The 16,266-nt window shown below is 40.1% G+C and overlaps 1 protein-coding gene across 1 annotated transcript in view; it reads right to left on the bottom strand.

The window, feature by feature from the left end:
* Window positions 1-16,266, bottom strand: part of tmem182a (transmembrane protein 182a) — a 49,631-nt gene that overhangs the window by 10,693 nt on the left and 22,672 nt on the right. The window contains exons 3-4 of the mRNA XM_043691739.2: window positions 6,972-7,070; window positions 1,737-1,874 (exon numbers count right to left, since the gene is read on the bottom strand). Coding sequence (XP_043547674.2) covers window positions 1,737-1,874; window positions 6,972-7,070 — 237 coding nt within the window. The remainder of the gene's footprint in view (window positions 1-1,736; window positions 1,875-6,971; window positions 7,071-16,266) is intronic.

The following is a 16,266-nucleotide window of genomic DNA, read 5'->3' as shown; positions in this document are numbered from 1 at the left end:
CATTTAAGTTCCTTTGCCCACTACCACTCTGTCAGTAGCATACCAGCACTCTGCCATGTAGAAAGATCATTTCGTAAAAGCAGCTCTGCTCGCTGCAGGTTCAGTGAGGATGGTGGGTCCTCCTGCTTGTTAGTCTCTGACCCATGGAAACATCTCCCTGTTGCAGGAGAGCCTCACTGAGGTACTGCAGTCAGCTTGAGATGGAAGTGTTGGCCAGGAAACTCCATTACTGAAGTGGCAGGCGACTGCGGACAGAACGTAGGTGATCTGTAAAGCAGTCGCTCAGTCTGCGTTTCGTCTCCCCAGTGTAGAGGAGAGTAGGGATCCAGTAGCCTGGCTTAAGTGAAGCGCAAGAAAATTGCTGCTTCATCTGAAAGGTGTGGCTGGAGCCTTGAATGATGAGGAGGGGGCAGACAAATGAGTAAATAGCACACATTCTATGCTTGCATGGAAAGCTGCTGTGGGGGTATGGGGATGTGTTGGGAATGGAAGAGGAGGAATGAGCTAGTGTATCCCCAGATGGTACAGTCCCTGCTAAAAGCTGAGAAAGGAGAGGAGGGAACATGTATCTGCAAAACACTGGAGGTGCTGAAAATAGCAGCGAATAATCCTTTGGATGCAGATTCTGGTGGGGTGGATAGTGAGGATCGGGGATCCTGCTGGTGTTGGGGCTTCCTGTTGCCTTTCACTTCAATAGACCACCATGCTCCCTGACCTCCAGTTCTGGCTCCAGCCTGCTACAGTGCTCTGGCTAGTAAAATGGCATCTCATTTTCCATTTGGGGATCTTGCAGCCTTCACGACTTAATATCACATTCAATAATTTAAAAACCTGAACACTTTCCTCAGTGTCCTTTATCCACCCCCACACCTCAGGCCCCATCATGGCATGGGCTGTTTTCAGTATAGCCAACCCATTTTCACCCATTTATGGTGCCTATTAATAGCTCATTCTCCCCTGGCATACCATCATTATGTTCCTAAAGAACTTTGGTAAATCAGATGGGTTTCTATACAACAAATAATTATATTTGGTTCAGGGACAAGTTTTACATTGTAGATATTTTTTGAATCACCTACTCTGAGAAGTTATTAGATACCCCTAGAGCAGATGAGACTTGAACCTGAGGTTCCTGGTTCTGAGGTAGGAACACTACCATTACACCACATGAATCTGCTAGTTTTATATTGAATATTTAAAAATCATCAGGTGCAATGTCGGATTGTAGATACTATGGAAAACTTAGCACAGCCAATCCACATAGCCTGCACATCTTTGGACTGTGGGAGGAAACCAGAGCACCCAGAGAAATCCACACAGAATCAGGGAGAATGTGCAAACTCCACACAGACACCTGAGGCTGGAATCAAACCCAAGTCCCTGGCGCTGTGAGGCACCAATACTAACCACTGAGCCACCATGCCACACCATTCGCCATTCTAAACATACCACAATGAAAGCACCCATTATTCAAAGTGTGCATATAATTAGAAAATAAGATTATATGAATGTAAAATTATTATAGAACATTTTTCTATCTGCAGCATGATTTAATTATTGGTCATTAAAATTGAAAGAACTCACATAGTTCAACTTACTGTTAAATTAACTCGTGAACCAGCTAATTTTGAAGGAATCAACTAAATAGACATTCATGTCATTGGCTCATAATTCATTCGGTTCCAAATGTTAAATGTTGTGTATTGCAAAGCATTCACAAAGAATATTCCACTTACCAGCAGATAGAAACAGTCCACCTCCTGCTTTGTAGAGCTTATGATTAGGAAATGGGACTGCACAGATGATGACAAAGCCTCCTACTATGACAGCAATGATACCCAGCATCATGAATACTGACCAGAAACCACGGTAAACTGAAAATACAAACAACAACAATTAAGTTTAGAATCAGATTGATAAACAAATATAGTATAGGGTTATCTCACAGTAATAGTCTATTGTCTATCTAGAAATGTTTATTAATCCATTTTTGTTTTGTGCATATTTATTTCTCTGTTTTTGTTTTGTAATTTATTTACTGATCATTATTCTGTAATTCTTTATTGACTATTGTTTTGTGTTTATCTATACGGTGTAATGATGCATTATTAAACTGTGTGGCGTACCAACTCAAATTGGATATGAACTGATGTGGTGGGGGAAAACTCCAATTATAAACAGTGTTTTGTTAATCATATTGACAATAATGAACAAATAGGAGGAACTGTGATACTGTAAAATTCATAACTTTAATAACTTCATGAATTGAAAGAACTCTCTGTAAAATAAACTTAATGGACAAGGACAAATTGTTGTACAGCATTTGGAAGCAATTAGTCACCTCTGCAATAAGAAGGAATTGAAGCTACATAAATAAAACTGTTTGAACAACTGCTTGACAGCTGGCTGCCTTATGCCACAAGGATACGCTATTATCCTGCAGAAGAATTTAAGGAATTAACTGCAGGAATGTTGTGTTGTCCGACAGGCAATCAATGCCAAATGTAGCAAGGAACAGGGAAGCCACTTCTGATAAGAAGGCAAGCTGCAGACTTGATGTTTCCAGAGGTGGAGTCAATATTGTGGATAAAAAAATCTAAAGGACCATCAACAGTGTCACACCGTAAACTTGAAGGGCAGAAAATATGATCAGAATTCAAATCTAGGATTCTTCAGTAGCAGAACTTTGAAGAACGACACTGTACAAGAATTGAACCCTAAACATTAGAAACAGACCTGTTTGTTGGAATTATAGCTAAATTCCACTATTAACTGAGGAATAGCCAAGATGGATTATGAGGGTTAAGTTGTATTACTTGAGTGGTTTTATATTAATTGCTACATATAATAAAGTTTAATTTGTTTCAATATTTGATTGCCTTTGAGTTAATAAGTAACTAAATTAAAAGTAGTTGTGATAATTTACAAACAACACTATTTTGTCATAAATGTTATAATCTGAAATACATATATCTTCAGTGGAATTCGATGGCAAATCACATAAGATTGTAGATAGGGTTTAAAATGAATTAATTGGGAGCGAAAAGTTAAATTAAAGGGAAGGTTAAAAAAATCAAAACAAAATTATCAGTGGTGCAAAGTAATGAAGAGGCAAATAATAATCAAAGTGTGAATAAGCAAGGTGCAGAACACACATGCAGAGATGTTCAATAGAAATTCAAACCAAAGTAATAATGGGAACAAGTCAAATCTTAAAATTCTTCATCTGAATGCTTACAGTATTTGTAATGAGATGGATCAATTGATGGCAATAACAGAAATAAATGAAAATGACTTTATAGCTTTTACAGAGACATGAATACAAGGTAACCAAGACTGGAATTCAATATTCAAGGATATGCAATGTTACTGAAGTATAGGCAAAAAAAGGAAATAAGGTTGTGTAGCTTTGTTAATAAAGGAGTAATCATGAAGTGAAGTGATATTGTTGTGATGGATCATGATGTGGATGTTTGACGGAAATAAGAAATAGCAAGGAAACAAAGTCATGGTGGGAGTCATCTAATGATCCTGAAAAGATGCCAAACTGCAGGACAATATATAAATCAGGAAATAATGGAAGTGTGTAAGAAGAGCACTGCAATTGTCATGGTTGATTTTATTTGCTTATTGACAAAATAAATCATATGGACAAGAGTGACATGAAGGTGAATTGGTAGAGAACATTAGGGATTTTTTATAGCAGTACATTCAGAAACTACCTAGGAACATGTTATTTTAGATCTAGTAATCAATAATGAGGTAGGATTACTAAGAGATCTCACAGTTAAGGATCCTATACGGGTAGCCATCAAAACATGGCAGAATTTCACTTCACTTCAACACACCACTGTGTTCCCTGGCCAATATCTCTGTCTCAGGCTTTTTGCACTGCTCCAGTGAAGCTTAGTGCAAGATGGAAGAGCACCTCATTTTGGGAACACTACAACCTTCTAGACCTAATATCAGTTTCAACAACTTTAGAGCTGGAGGCACTTTCTCCAACCTCCTTACCCCAACCCCCACACACACCAGTCCTTGTTCTCACATGGTCTGCTATTACACACAACCCATTGTTGTATCCCCATTAGCAGCTATTCGTTCACCTAGGTTAATAATTATTCACTCCTTTGAAAGGCCAACTGGTCTGCTCTCTTTAAACCTGAAATAGTATCTCTGATTTCTCTCCACAGATGCTGCCAGACCTGCAGCGCTTTGCAAATATATCCCACATGCCTTCCTAAGCATTTTATCTACCTGTCCTGTTACCAAGTGGACCAGTGGACATGTATGCGCTGCTCCTGTTATAGCAATGTTCCTCAGTGCTTCTGAGGATGCTCTTGTATTGGGGATAATGTTTTCGCATGGATCGAGAATTAGTTTACACACAGAAGATAGAGATTCAGGATTGGTCTTTTTCAGGTTGGAAACATGTTAGTATTGGAGTGCTACTGTGATCAGTTCTGGGATCTCAAAGACTTACTATATTAATGATTGGAGAAGGGTTCAGAGTATAAAGTATTCAAATCTGTTGGTAATACAAACATAGGTGGGAGAGTATGTTGCAATGAGGACATAAGGAATCTCCAAGGGGTTGTACTTAGGTTGAGTGAATGGGCAAAAACTTGGCAAATGGAATTTAATGTAGGAAAGTGTGAGGTAATGCACTCTAGTAAGAAAAATTAAAAGGCAGATTATTATTTAAATGCAGAGAGACATCAATAAATTACAACACAGAGCATAAAACTCAAAATGTTAGCATTCAGGTGCCGCAAGTAATTAAGAAAGCAAATGGAGTTTTTGTCTTTATTGCTGGGGAATTGGAGTTTAGAAGTAAGGAAATCTTATTACAATTGTATAGAGAGTTGGTGAGACTGTACCTGGAGTACTGTGCACAGCTTTGGTGCTTGTATTTAAGAAAGGATGTACTGGCATTGGGGACAGTTCAAAAGAGATTCACTAGGTTGATTACTAAGATGAAGGAATTGATTTAATAAAAGCAGCAAAACAAATTAGGTTTTTATTCCTTAGAGTTTTAAAGAATAGGGGATGATCTTACTGAAACATACAATGTTCTAAGAGAGCTTGCCAGGGGAGATATTAAGATATTTCCTCCAGTGGAAAAATCCTTATGGAATCATAGAATCCCTACAGCACAGAAAGAGGTCATTCTGTCCACCAAGTCTGCACCAATCCTCCAAACAGCATTCCACCCAGACCCTTACTCTATCCCTGTAACCCTGATATCTTGAACTAGGGCACATAGAAATTTGAATTCAGTTAAAAAAAATCAAAATTTATAAGCTTATCCTAATGGCATTGGTATAACCCTTGTTGTTTTTCATAAAAACTCATCTGGTTCACTCATGCCATTTTGAGAAGGAAATCTGCTATCTTAACCTGGTCTGATCCATATGTGACTCCAATGTGATTAACTCTTAACTGCCCTCTGAGCAAGTAGCAATGGGCAATAAATGATAGTCATGTCAGTGATGCCCACATTCCTTGATTGAATAAAGTAACTGTGCATTTTTAGAAAGAGTGTCTGTGATCAGAAAGTGTATAGAATTATGAGCTGCTATAATGCAGCCTTGCAGTGTCAAGGAGTGCTGCATAGATTCTTGCTGATGATGCTTGACATGCTGAATTCACCAAGTATAGAAACTAAAATATCATTGGTGGCAGTGTTTCAATGGTTAGCGCTGCTGCCTCACAGTGCCTGGGACCTGGGTTTGATTCCAGCCTCAGGCAACCGCGTGTGGAGTTTGCATATTCTCCCTATGTCTGCATGGGTTTCCTCCAGGTGCTCCTGTTGTCTTCCACAGTCCAAAGATGTGCAGATTAGGTGTATTGGCCATGCTAAATTGCCCATGGTATCCAGAGATGTGCAGCCTAGGTGGATTAACCATGGGGAATGCAGAGTTACTGTGATAGGGTGGGTCTGGGTGGAATGCTCTTTGGAGGGTCGTGTGGACTCGATGAGTCAAATGGCTGCTCCACACTGTAGGGATTCTATGATTTCCTTAATGAAAGGAAGGGGGATATTTACAGTCACTCCAGGCTGTTTTTCATGTATGCATACCTGTTACAGTGGTGTTGAAAAAAGACTTTGAGCATGTCAGTCATTTTCTCAGCTAGAAACGCTATGGACTTACAACACCAAACAATACCACAATTCAGGAACATGTCAAAAGGGACCATTACCCAAAAGAGAAGCATGTTTTTCTATTAAGTAAAAGAAGTAATTCACAAGTTGTGAATATATTACTGACTTTTATCTGATTTATAATTCAGATGACTTTTTTTATACTTAATGGATGAAATTATAGGCAGTTACAAAGGTTGCTACAGCTTAAATAGGTATGATTACTTTGGCAACAATGAGTGTTTAAAACAACCAACTTGAACTGTGGCTGGTAAAGATATATTGAAATATGCAGAATCTAACCTTGCAAAGTAATATGAACGTCTGTACTTCTACATTTTTGTAAAAATACTTTCAATTTAGATTATTCTTCACATTTGAATTAAATAACTGGTCTGTGGCATTTTTCTAATAATTTATGTTAACAAATGCAAACAGACAAATACAAAGTTTTCATCAAAATATGTAAATATTTGTCAGAAAATATTCATTTACAATCTTAACTGAATGCTGTAAAACTTATTTTGATTATCACAGTTTCTAATATACACTTGCTGGTTATTTGTAAATAACTTGAAATGTGAAACCAAAACACAAAGATCTGAGGGCTTCTGTTGACAAATCAATGACAAATTCATGAGAAATAACATCCTAGAATGATATGAAGTTTGTAATCTCATTGTACTTTTAGTGACAGAAGCAAACAAGTGCATTATTCTTATGGTTTATAACTGCCGAAAACCTGATTCACTTATGATCATTGCCAATACCTGCCAATTAATCAAGAAATTCCTATGATTCCATGTAAGGTGATCTATTTACTTACTGATAGCAGTCTCATAGGCAGTGGAGTTGTATGTCTCTGTTGTCAGAGGGAACGGAAGGAGATAGGCGTGCATACAATATTTCAAAGGAGGTTGGTTAGCTATGTAATAAAAAAGTAAATAGTGTGAAATGCATTTGTTAATTATAAAAATCCTCCAAAACGCTCAGCAACTGCTGTTGATAAACAGGTTACGATTGATAGCTATCAAATTATGCTATCAGATAATAACATATGAACTCAACACATTTATCAAATTTCCACAGTGTTACTTTAACAGAGGCTATAATTATTTAAAACCTGCCTCATATGAACAGGTTAAACACTTGTAAAATTATATACCATATAGCTGATAAACAAAAAGCTTTCTTCATTAAATTATATTGATTTAATATATTGATTTAATTATACTTAGCATACATGAAATATATTCAGAGGTTTGCACACTTGTTTGCAAAATAAGTATTATATCTCGAGACATAAAAGTCAAACTATTTTCCCAGATTCAGCAAATAGTAGATCAATATTATAATTTTATATTAGTACTATTTTTAATGATGTTAAGAACTGATTCCCCCTAAAAACTGTCACAGTATTTTAAATGATAAGCATGAATGTCAATTATGCAGCAAGCCATATTTCACAACAACAATTTTCCTATGTGGACACTCCTTGATTGACAATTGTAACCACGTTTCCCGATATAAGCGCTCCCTTGTAATGTGGCAAATGATTATTGTACATGTCACCGTACCCATTATAATTTGGAAGTGCCTGTGTTGGACTGGGGTGTACAAAGTTAAAAATCAACAACACCAGGTTATAGTCCAACAGGTTTATTTGGAAGCACTAGCTTTCTGAGCACTGCTCCTTTATCAGGTGGTTGCTTTGTTTATTAGCCTTTTCACTCTTTCATTGGCACTGAAGACCACAAAAGCCCAGGTAGCTATTCTTCAGAAAGCTAAACTGAAGACTTGTCAGAAGAACCTAATTATAGCATACTTCTCCCTCTTCCTCTTGTTTTGTGCCAGAATAGGATGAGTAAGTATCTAATGATAGGGAGCAAAGCAGCGCCCTACTTAACAAACAATGTAAATTGAGGTACCACTATGCCATGACATTTCAGGATTGAGATGGAAGGAAGTGTTCTAGTTGATACACAGAGCATCAATGAGTGGATGAAATGCTGAGCAGTGGAACTTGTTTTTCCAGAAGACCCAGTCATATTTATTCTCTTCTGTTAAACCATGAGTTTGGACATCAGAGGACGCCAAAAGTGGCATGTTAGCTTAGGTTAAAGCATCATTGTTGATATCGATATGCAGTTAATTTTGTAAATTCCATGTGCAATTCAATGTTATGGCAATACTTGGGAACTGAATTCTAAAGTACAGTTAAATGGATTAACAGGAACATACTGTCTCTGAAGTCCCGCTGTCTCATTTTTGAAGACCTCTCACTTTCCAACTGTGCCTTTACCTGCGAATACTCTCCCCAGTCAATTATTGAAAATTCCTGCCTAATAATGTCAAAATTAGCCTTACTCCAAATTAGAACTTCAACTTTTACAGCAGGTCTATCCTTTTACATAAGTATTTTAAAATAACAGAACTATGATCATGAACCCGAAGTTTTCCTGCACCTGCCCTGCACTATTTCTCCTGTTGGTATATACACAGAGTCATAGAGTCATAGAGATGTACAGCACAGAAACAGACCCTTTGGTCCAACTTGTCCATGCCGACCAGATATCCCAACCCAATCTAGTCTCACCTGCCAGCACCTGGCCCATATCCCTCCAAACCCTTCCTATTCATATACCTATCCAGATACCTTTTTAAGGTTGCAATTGTACCAGCCTCCACCACGTCCTTTGGCAGCTCATTCCATACACGCACCACCCTCCGAGTGAAAAAGTTGCCCCTTAGGTCTATTTTATAATCTTTCCCCTCTCACCCTAAACCTATGCACTCTAATTCTGGACTTCCCCCACCCCAGAGAAAAGACTTTGTCTATTTATTCTATCCATGCACCTCATGATTTTGTAAACCTCCATAAGGTCTCTTCTCAGCATCCAACACTCCAGGGAAAACAGCCCCAGCCTATTCAACCTCTCCTATAACTCAAATCCTCCAACCCTGGCCATATCCTTGTAAATCTTTTCTGAACCCTTTCAAGTTTCACAACATCTTTCCAATAGGAAGGACACCAGAATTGCACGCAATACTCCAACAGTGGCCTAACCAATGTGCTGTACAGCCACAACATGACCTCCCAACTGCTGTACTCAATACTCTGACCCATAAAGGAAAGCATACCAAACACCTTCTTCACTATCCTATCTACCTGCGACTCAATTTTCAAGGAGCTATGAACCTGCACTCCAAAGTCTCTTTGTTCAGCAACACTCCCTAGGACCTTACCATTAAGAGTATAAGTCCTGCTAAGATTTGCTTTCCCAAAATACACCTTGCATTTATCTAAATTAAACCCCATCTGCCACTTCTCAGCCCATTGGCACATCTGAACAAGATCCTGTTGTAATCTGAGATAATCTTCTTCGCTGTCCACTACACCTCCAAGTTTGGTGTCATCTGTAAACTTACTAACTATACCTCTTATGCTCACATCCAAATCATTTATATAAATGATGAAAAGTAGAGCACCAATCCTTGTGGAACTCCATTGGTCACAGGCCTCCAATCTGAAAAACAGCCCTCCACCACCACTCTCTGTCTTCTACCTTTGAGCCAGTTCTGTATCCAAATGGTTAGTTCTCCCTGAATTCCATGAGATCTAACCTTGCTAATCAGTCTCCCATGGGGAACCTTGTTGAATACCTTACTGAAGTCCAAATAGATCATGTCTACCGCTCTGCCCTCATCAGTCCTCTTTGTTATTTCTTCAAAGAACTCAACCAAGTTTGTGAGACATGATTTCCCATATATAAAGCCATGTTGACTATCCCTAATCAGTCCTTGCATTTCCAAATACACGTATATCCTGTCCTTCAGGATTTCCTCCAACAACTTGGTCTACAGTTCCCTGGCTTGTCCTTACCACCTTTCTTAAACAGTGGCACCACGTTAGCCAACCTCCAGTCTTCCGGCACCTCACCTGTGACTATCGATGATACAAATACCTCAGTAAAAGGCCCAGCGATCACTTCCCTAGCCTCCCACAGAGGTCTATGGTACACCTGATCACGTCTTGGGGATTCATCCACTTTATTGCTTTAAGACATCCAGCACTTCCTCGTCTGTAATATGGACATTTTGCAAGATGTCACCATCTATTTCCCTACATTCTATATCTCCCATGTCCTTTTCCACAGTAAATACTGACGCAAAACGCTCGTTTAGTATCTCCCCCATCTTCTGCAGTTCCACACAAAGGCCGCCTTGCTGATCTTTGAGGGGCCCTATTCTCTCCCTAGCTACCTTTTTGTCCTTAAAGTATTTGTAAAAACCCTTTGGATTCACCTTAACTCTATTTGTCAAAGCTATCTCATGTCCCCTTTTGCCCTCCTGATTTCTCTCTTAAGTATACTCCTACTACCTTTATACTCTCAGGATTCATTCGATCTATCCTGTCTGTACCTGACATATGCTTCCTTTTATTTCACCAAACCCTCAATTTCATTAGTCATCCAGCATTCCCTATACCTACCAGCTTTTCCTTTCACCCTAACAGGAATATACTTTCTTTGGAATCTCATTATTTCATTTCTGAAGGCTACCTATTTTCCAGACATCCCTTTACCTGGGAACATCTGTGCCCAATCAGATTTTGAAAGTTCTTGCCTAATACCGTCAAAATTGGCTTTTCACCAATTTAGAACTTCAACTTTTAGATCTGGTCTATCCTTTTCCATCACTATTTTAAAACAAATAGAATTATGGTCGCTGGCCCCAAAGTGCTCCCCCACTGACACCTCAGTCACCTGCCCTGCCTTATTTCCCAAGAGTAGGTCAAGCTTTGCACCTTCTCTAGTAGGTACATCCTCATACTGAATCAGAAATTTTTCTTGTACACACAAATTCTTTTCCATCTAAACCTTTAACACTATGGCAGTCCCAGACTATGTTTGGAAAGTTAAAATCCCCTACCATAACCACCCTATTATTCTTACAGATAATTGAGATCTCCTTACAAGTTTGTTTCTTAATTTCCCTCTGACTATTAGGAGGTCCATAATACAATCCCAATAAGGTGATCATCCCTTTCTTATTTCTCAGTACCACCCAAATAACTTTCCTGGATGTACTTTTTGGGAATATCCTCTCTCAGTACAGCTGTAATGCTATCCCTTATCAAAAATGCCACTCCCCCTCCTCTCTTACCTTGCTTCCTGTCCTTCCTGTAACATTTGTATCCTGGAACATTAAGCTGCCAGTCCTGCCCATCCCTGAGCCATGTTTCTGTAATTGCTATGATATCCCAGTCCCATGTTCCTAACCATGCCCTGAGTTCATCTGCCTTCCCTGTTAGGCCTCTTGCAGTGAAATAAATGCAGTTTAATTTTTCAGTCCTAGCTTGTCCCTGCCTGCCCTGACTGTTTGACTCACCTCTGTTCTCAACTGTACCAGTCTCAGATTGAAATCTTTCCTCACTATCTTCCTGGGTCCCACCCACCCCCACCCTTACTAGCTTAAGTCCTCCTGAGCAGCTCTAGCAAATTTCTCTGCCAGTATATTAGTCCCCTTCCAATTTAGGTGCAATCCGTCCTTCTTGTACAGATCACTTCTACCCCAAAACAGCTTCCAATGATCCAAAAATGTGAATCCTTCTCCCATACACCAGCTCCTCAGCCATGCATTGATCTGCTCTATCCTCCTATTCCTGCCCTCACTAGCTCGTAGCACTGGGAGTAATCCAGATGTTATTACTCTCGAGGACATCCTTTTTAAATTCCTGTCTAACTCTCTGTAATCTCCTTTCAGAATCTCAACCTTTTCCCTTCCTATGTCATTGGTTCCAATGTGTACAATGACCTCCTCCTGGTCCCTCCCCCCCTTGAGAACGTTCTGCACCCTCTCTGAGACATCTTTGATCCGAGGTCTGTCTGTACCTTGGACTAGAGAGTCCCCTAAGACAATCGATCGCTTGGAACCCGACATACCTCTCATTACATTAGAGCCAGTCTCAATACCGGAAATTTGGCTGTTTGTGCTACGTTCCCCTGAGAATCCATCACCCCCTATACTTTCCAAATCAGCATACTTGTTTGAAATGGGGATAGCCATGGAAGACTCCTGTACTACCTGCCTACCTCTCTTACCTTTCTTGAAGTTAACCCATCTATGTGACTGTATCTGAGACTTGCCCCACTTCCTATAACTGCCATTCATCACACTCCCTCGCTCTTGTAAATTCCTCATTGCCTCTAACTGCCTCTCCAACTGATCCATTTGATTTGATAGGATTCGCAATCAACGGCACTTATTGCAGATATAATCCTCAGTAACCCATAAACTCTCCCTAAATTCCCACATCCGACAAGAAGAGCATGTCACTCTACTCAGGGCCATTTTTGTTTCTTTCAATTTACAGACCCAGAAAAAAGCACTTCCTTATTCCTCTACAAAACACTGCTCCAGGTTAAATTAATACTTATGGCTTATATTTTAAGTTTAATCAGTAAAACATAACATCAAGAAATAACCCACTCTACTCACAAGTGCAGACTTATTTTAAGACTACGCTTAAAACATCCACTTATCTATTTCTGTGATCCGACCTCTCCCAAAAAGTTCCTCCAAGATCAGTTCTGAATTTCACTGTTTGTTAATTTTCCTAGACGCACTCCGATGTCCAGCGATACATGAATTCAACAGCAAAGGCAGTAACTGCTAACTGTGTCAGTTAGCAATGTGGGTTTCTTTCTCTCTCACTCTCTCTCTCTCTCCTGAGCTGACCTCACCATGTGCTTCCTTTGTCTGTTCTTCTCCCTTTTAAAACAGCTGTTGTTTTTGACTCTTTTTTCCAAAGTTCTAAAACAATACAACAGCATATAAAACAGTGATTGCTGATCCTGGAATTCGAGGAAATCACCTCCAACACCTAAAATATCTCAAAGAAAGGAGCAGCTATTACAGCTGGAAGTTTTTCCTGTCCTCCATCTTGGGTATTGAATAAGAAAACTGTACACATTTAACAAATTCCACTCCATCCAGGCCCTTAACACAGTGGCAGTCCCAGTTGATGCTTGGAAAGTTAAAAACCCCTACCATTACAGCCCTATTATTCTTACAGATTTTGGAGGTTTTTTTACATATTTGCTTCTGAATTTCCCGCTGACTATTGCGGGGACCTGTAGTACAATCCAGATAAGGTGATCATTACTTTCTTATTTCTCATTTCCACCCATGGAACTTCACTGGATGTACAGTCGTAATATTATCCTTAACTAAACACACTAGACCCCTCCTCTCTTATCCCTCTTTCTATCCTTCCTGTAGCATCTATAACCCGGAACATCAAGTTGCCAGTCCTGCCTCTCCCTGAGCTATGTCTCTGTAATAGCTATGATATTCCAGTCCCATGGTCGCAATCATGCCCTGAGTTCATCTGCCTTACCTATTAGCCCTCTTGCATTGAAATAAATGCAGTTTAATTAATCAGTCCTTCCTTGTTCTCTGCCTTGCTGTTGCCTGCCTTGACTATTTAACTTGCTCCTCTTGTCGACGATATCAGCATCATTATCTATTCAGGCTCACCCCCTTCCCAATTTAAAGCCTCCCAAGTAGCACAAGCAAACCTTACCACCAGGATATTGGGTCCCTTCCAGTTCAGGTGCAACTTGTCCTTCTTATACAGGTCACTTCTACTCTTGAAGAAATTACAATGATCCAAAATTTTGAATCTCAGCCCCCTGCACCAGCTCCTCAGCCACACATTCAGCTGCCTTATCCTCCTGTTCCTATGCTCACTAGCACATGGCACAGGAGTAATCCAGAGATTACTACCCTCAAGGACCTCTGTTTGAGCCTCCTGTCTAATTTTCTATATTCTCTTTGCACAACCTCATCACTTTCACTTCCTGTTATTGGTATCAATGTGTGCAATGACCTTCTGCTGGTCACTCTCCCCTCTGAGAACATTCTGCACCCTCTCCAAGACATCCTTGAACCTGGAATAGGGAGGCAACACACCATTCTGATGGCTCGTTGTCAGCTGCAGAAACATCTGTCTATGCCCCTGACTAGAGAATCCCTCTTTCACAGTCGATCACTTGGAACCTGATGTACTCTTCATTACATTAAAACCAGTCTCTCTACCAGTAACCTGGCTGTCAGTGCTACATTTCCCTGAGTCCGTCACTCCCTACAGTATAAAAAAAGCATGGTTGTTTGAGATTGGGATAGCCACAGGAGACTCCTGCATGACCTGCCTACCTCTCCTATCTTTCCTAGAGGTCACCAATGTACTTAATTGTATCTATGATTTTCTATCTTCTACAACTGCCATCCATCACACCCCTTATTGCCGCCAACTGCTGCTTCACCTAATCCATGCAAGCCGACAGGATTCGCAACTAAATACACTTTCTGCAGACATAATCATCAGCAACATGGAAATTCTCCCGAATCTCCCACATCCGACAGGAAGAGCACATCACTCTACTAAGAGCCATGTCTGCACCATAAACAGTCTACAGACCCAGAATATACCCCCAAAAAAAACACTCTTCCTAAAAAATTCAACATTAGCGCAGTCTTACTACTCAAAAACACTGCCCTTGAATAACTCAATATCTATCTTTTATATTAAAAAATTAATCACGAAACATATCTCAGTAAAACCTAAAAAAAACTCTCTGCTAACTAGTATAGATTTACAAAAAAACAGATTGAAATTTATAAGTTTTATAAATTTTAAAATCAACCACTTAGCAGATCAGGCTCTGAGATTGTTACAGATCACTCCCAGCTGCAGTGTGCAGTTCCTATCTCTTCACCCTGGAGGCTCCCTGCCTTCAGTCCTGATGAAGGGCTTTTGCCTGAAATGTCGATTTTCCTAATCCTTGGATGCTGCCTGACCGGCTGTGCTTTTCCAGCACCCCCCTAATCTAGACTCTGATTTCCAGCATCTGCAGTCCTCACTTTTCCCTAGTTCCTATAAACAAGTCTCCCAAGGTCAGCTGTGAAACTGCACTGTTTGGTCAAAGAAAAAGATCTCCAGACGTATTTGTAATTTCACAGTCAGCTGTGAAAGTGCACTATTTGTTCCTCTGACCTCCCCGTATTGTTGTTCTCCCAAAACTTTGTTTCCTGTCCCCTCTCTTTCCTCCCATTTAAAGTATTGTTATTGTTATTGAATCTTTCTTTATAACATTCCAAAATCGATATAAGATTCATTAAATCAGTAATTACTTCTCCCACAAAGGAGCAGCACTTAAAGCCACGGTCAGTATTTCTAAATGCTCTGCTATTACACCCTATATAATAGACTCTAGCATTTGCCAATAACTTGTTAAGATGACTGCTCTATAGTTACCTGCTTTTGTCTCCTTCACTTCTAAACTAAAGTTGTCATATGAAGGGGCCTGTGGTATGGGGGTGGGTAAAGGACATGGAAGGAGGTGATCAGTTTCTAAAATTATTGAACTCCATATTGAGTCTTGAAGGCTGCAAGGTCCCCAAGGGGAAGTGAGATGCTGTTCTTCCAGTTTGCGCTGAGTCTCACTGGAGTACTCCCACAGGTTCAGGACAATGATGTTGGCTAGGGAACACGGTGGTGTATTGAAATGGCAGGTAACTGGAAACTTGGGTTCATTTTTGCTGGGCAGAACATAAGTGTTCAGCAAAGCAGTTGTTCAGTCTGTGTTTCGTCTCCCCAGTGCGGAGGAGACCACATTGTGAGCAGTGAATACAGTAGAATTGATTGAACGAAGTACAAGTAAATCGCTGTTTCACCTTGAAGGTGTCTCTGGACCATTGGATAGTGAGAATGGAGGAAGCAAATGGCCAAGTGTTACACCCTCTGTGATTGCAGGGGATGGTGCCATAGGGGGGTGGGGACATGTTGGGAGTGAAGGAGGAGTGGACCAGGGTGCCCCAGAGGGAATGGCCCCTGTGAATTGCTGACAAGAGAGTGGAGGGGATGATGTGTCTGTTGGAAGCATTAAGCAGAAAATGGTAAAAAAAGGCAGCTAAAGGTCCTGTGGATGTGGATTCTGGGTAAGTGGAGAGTGAGGACCAGGAAACTTTATCAGTGTTGTGAGAGGGAAGCGAAGAGGTAAGGGTAGAAGTGTGTAAGATGGAACAAAGAACCTTGTCAACTATGGTATTAGGGA

This window comes from Chiloscyllium plagiosum, unplaced genomic scaffold, assembly GCF_037043375.1.
Source record: "Chiloscyllium plagiosum isolate Xiang-an unplaced genomic scaffold, Cpla_swu_hap1 HiC_scaffold_6, whole genome shotgun sequence".
NCBI classification, from domain to species: domain Eukaryota; kingdom Metazoa; phylum Chordata; class Chondrichthyes; order Orectolobiformes; family Hemiscylliidae; genus Chiloscyllium; species Chiloscyllium plagiosum.
The sequence above is the reverse complement of the archived record's forward strand: the minus strand, read 5'-3'. Positions and strand labels throughout refer to the sequence as shown.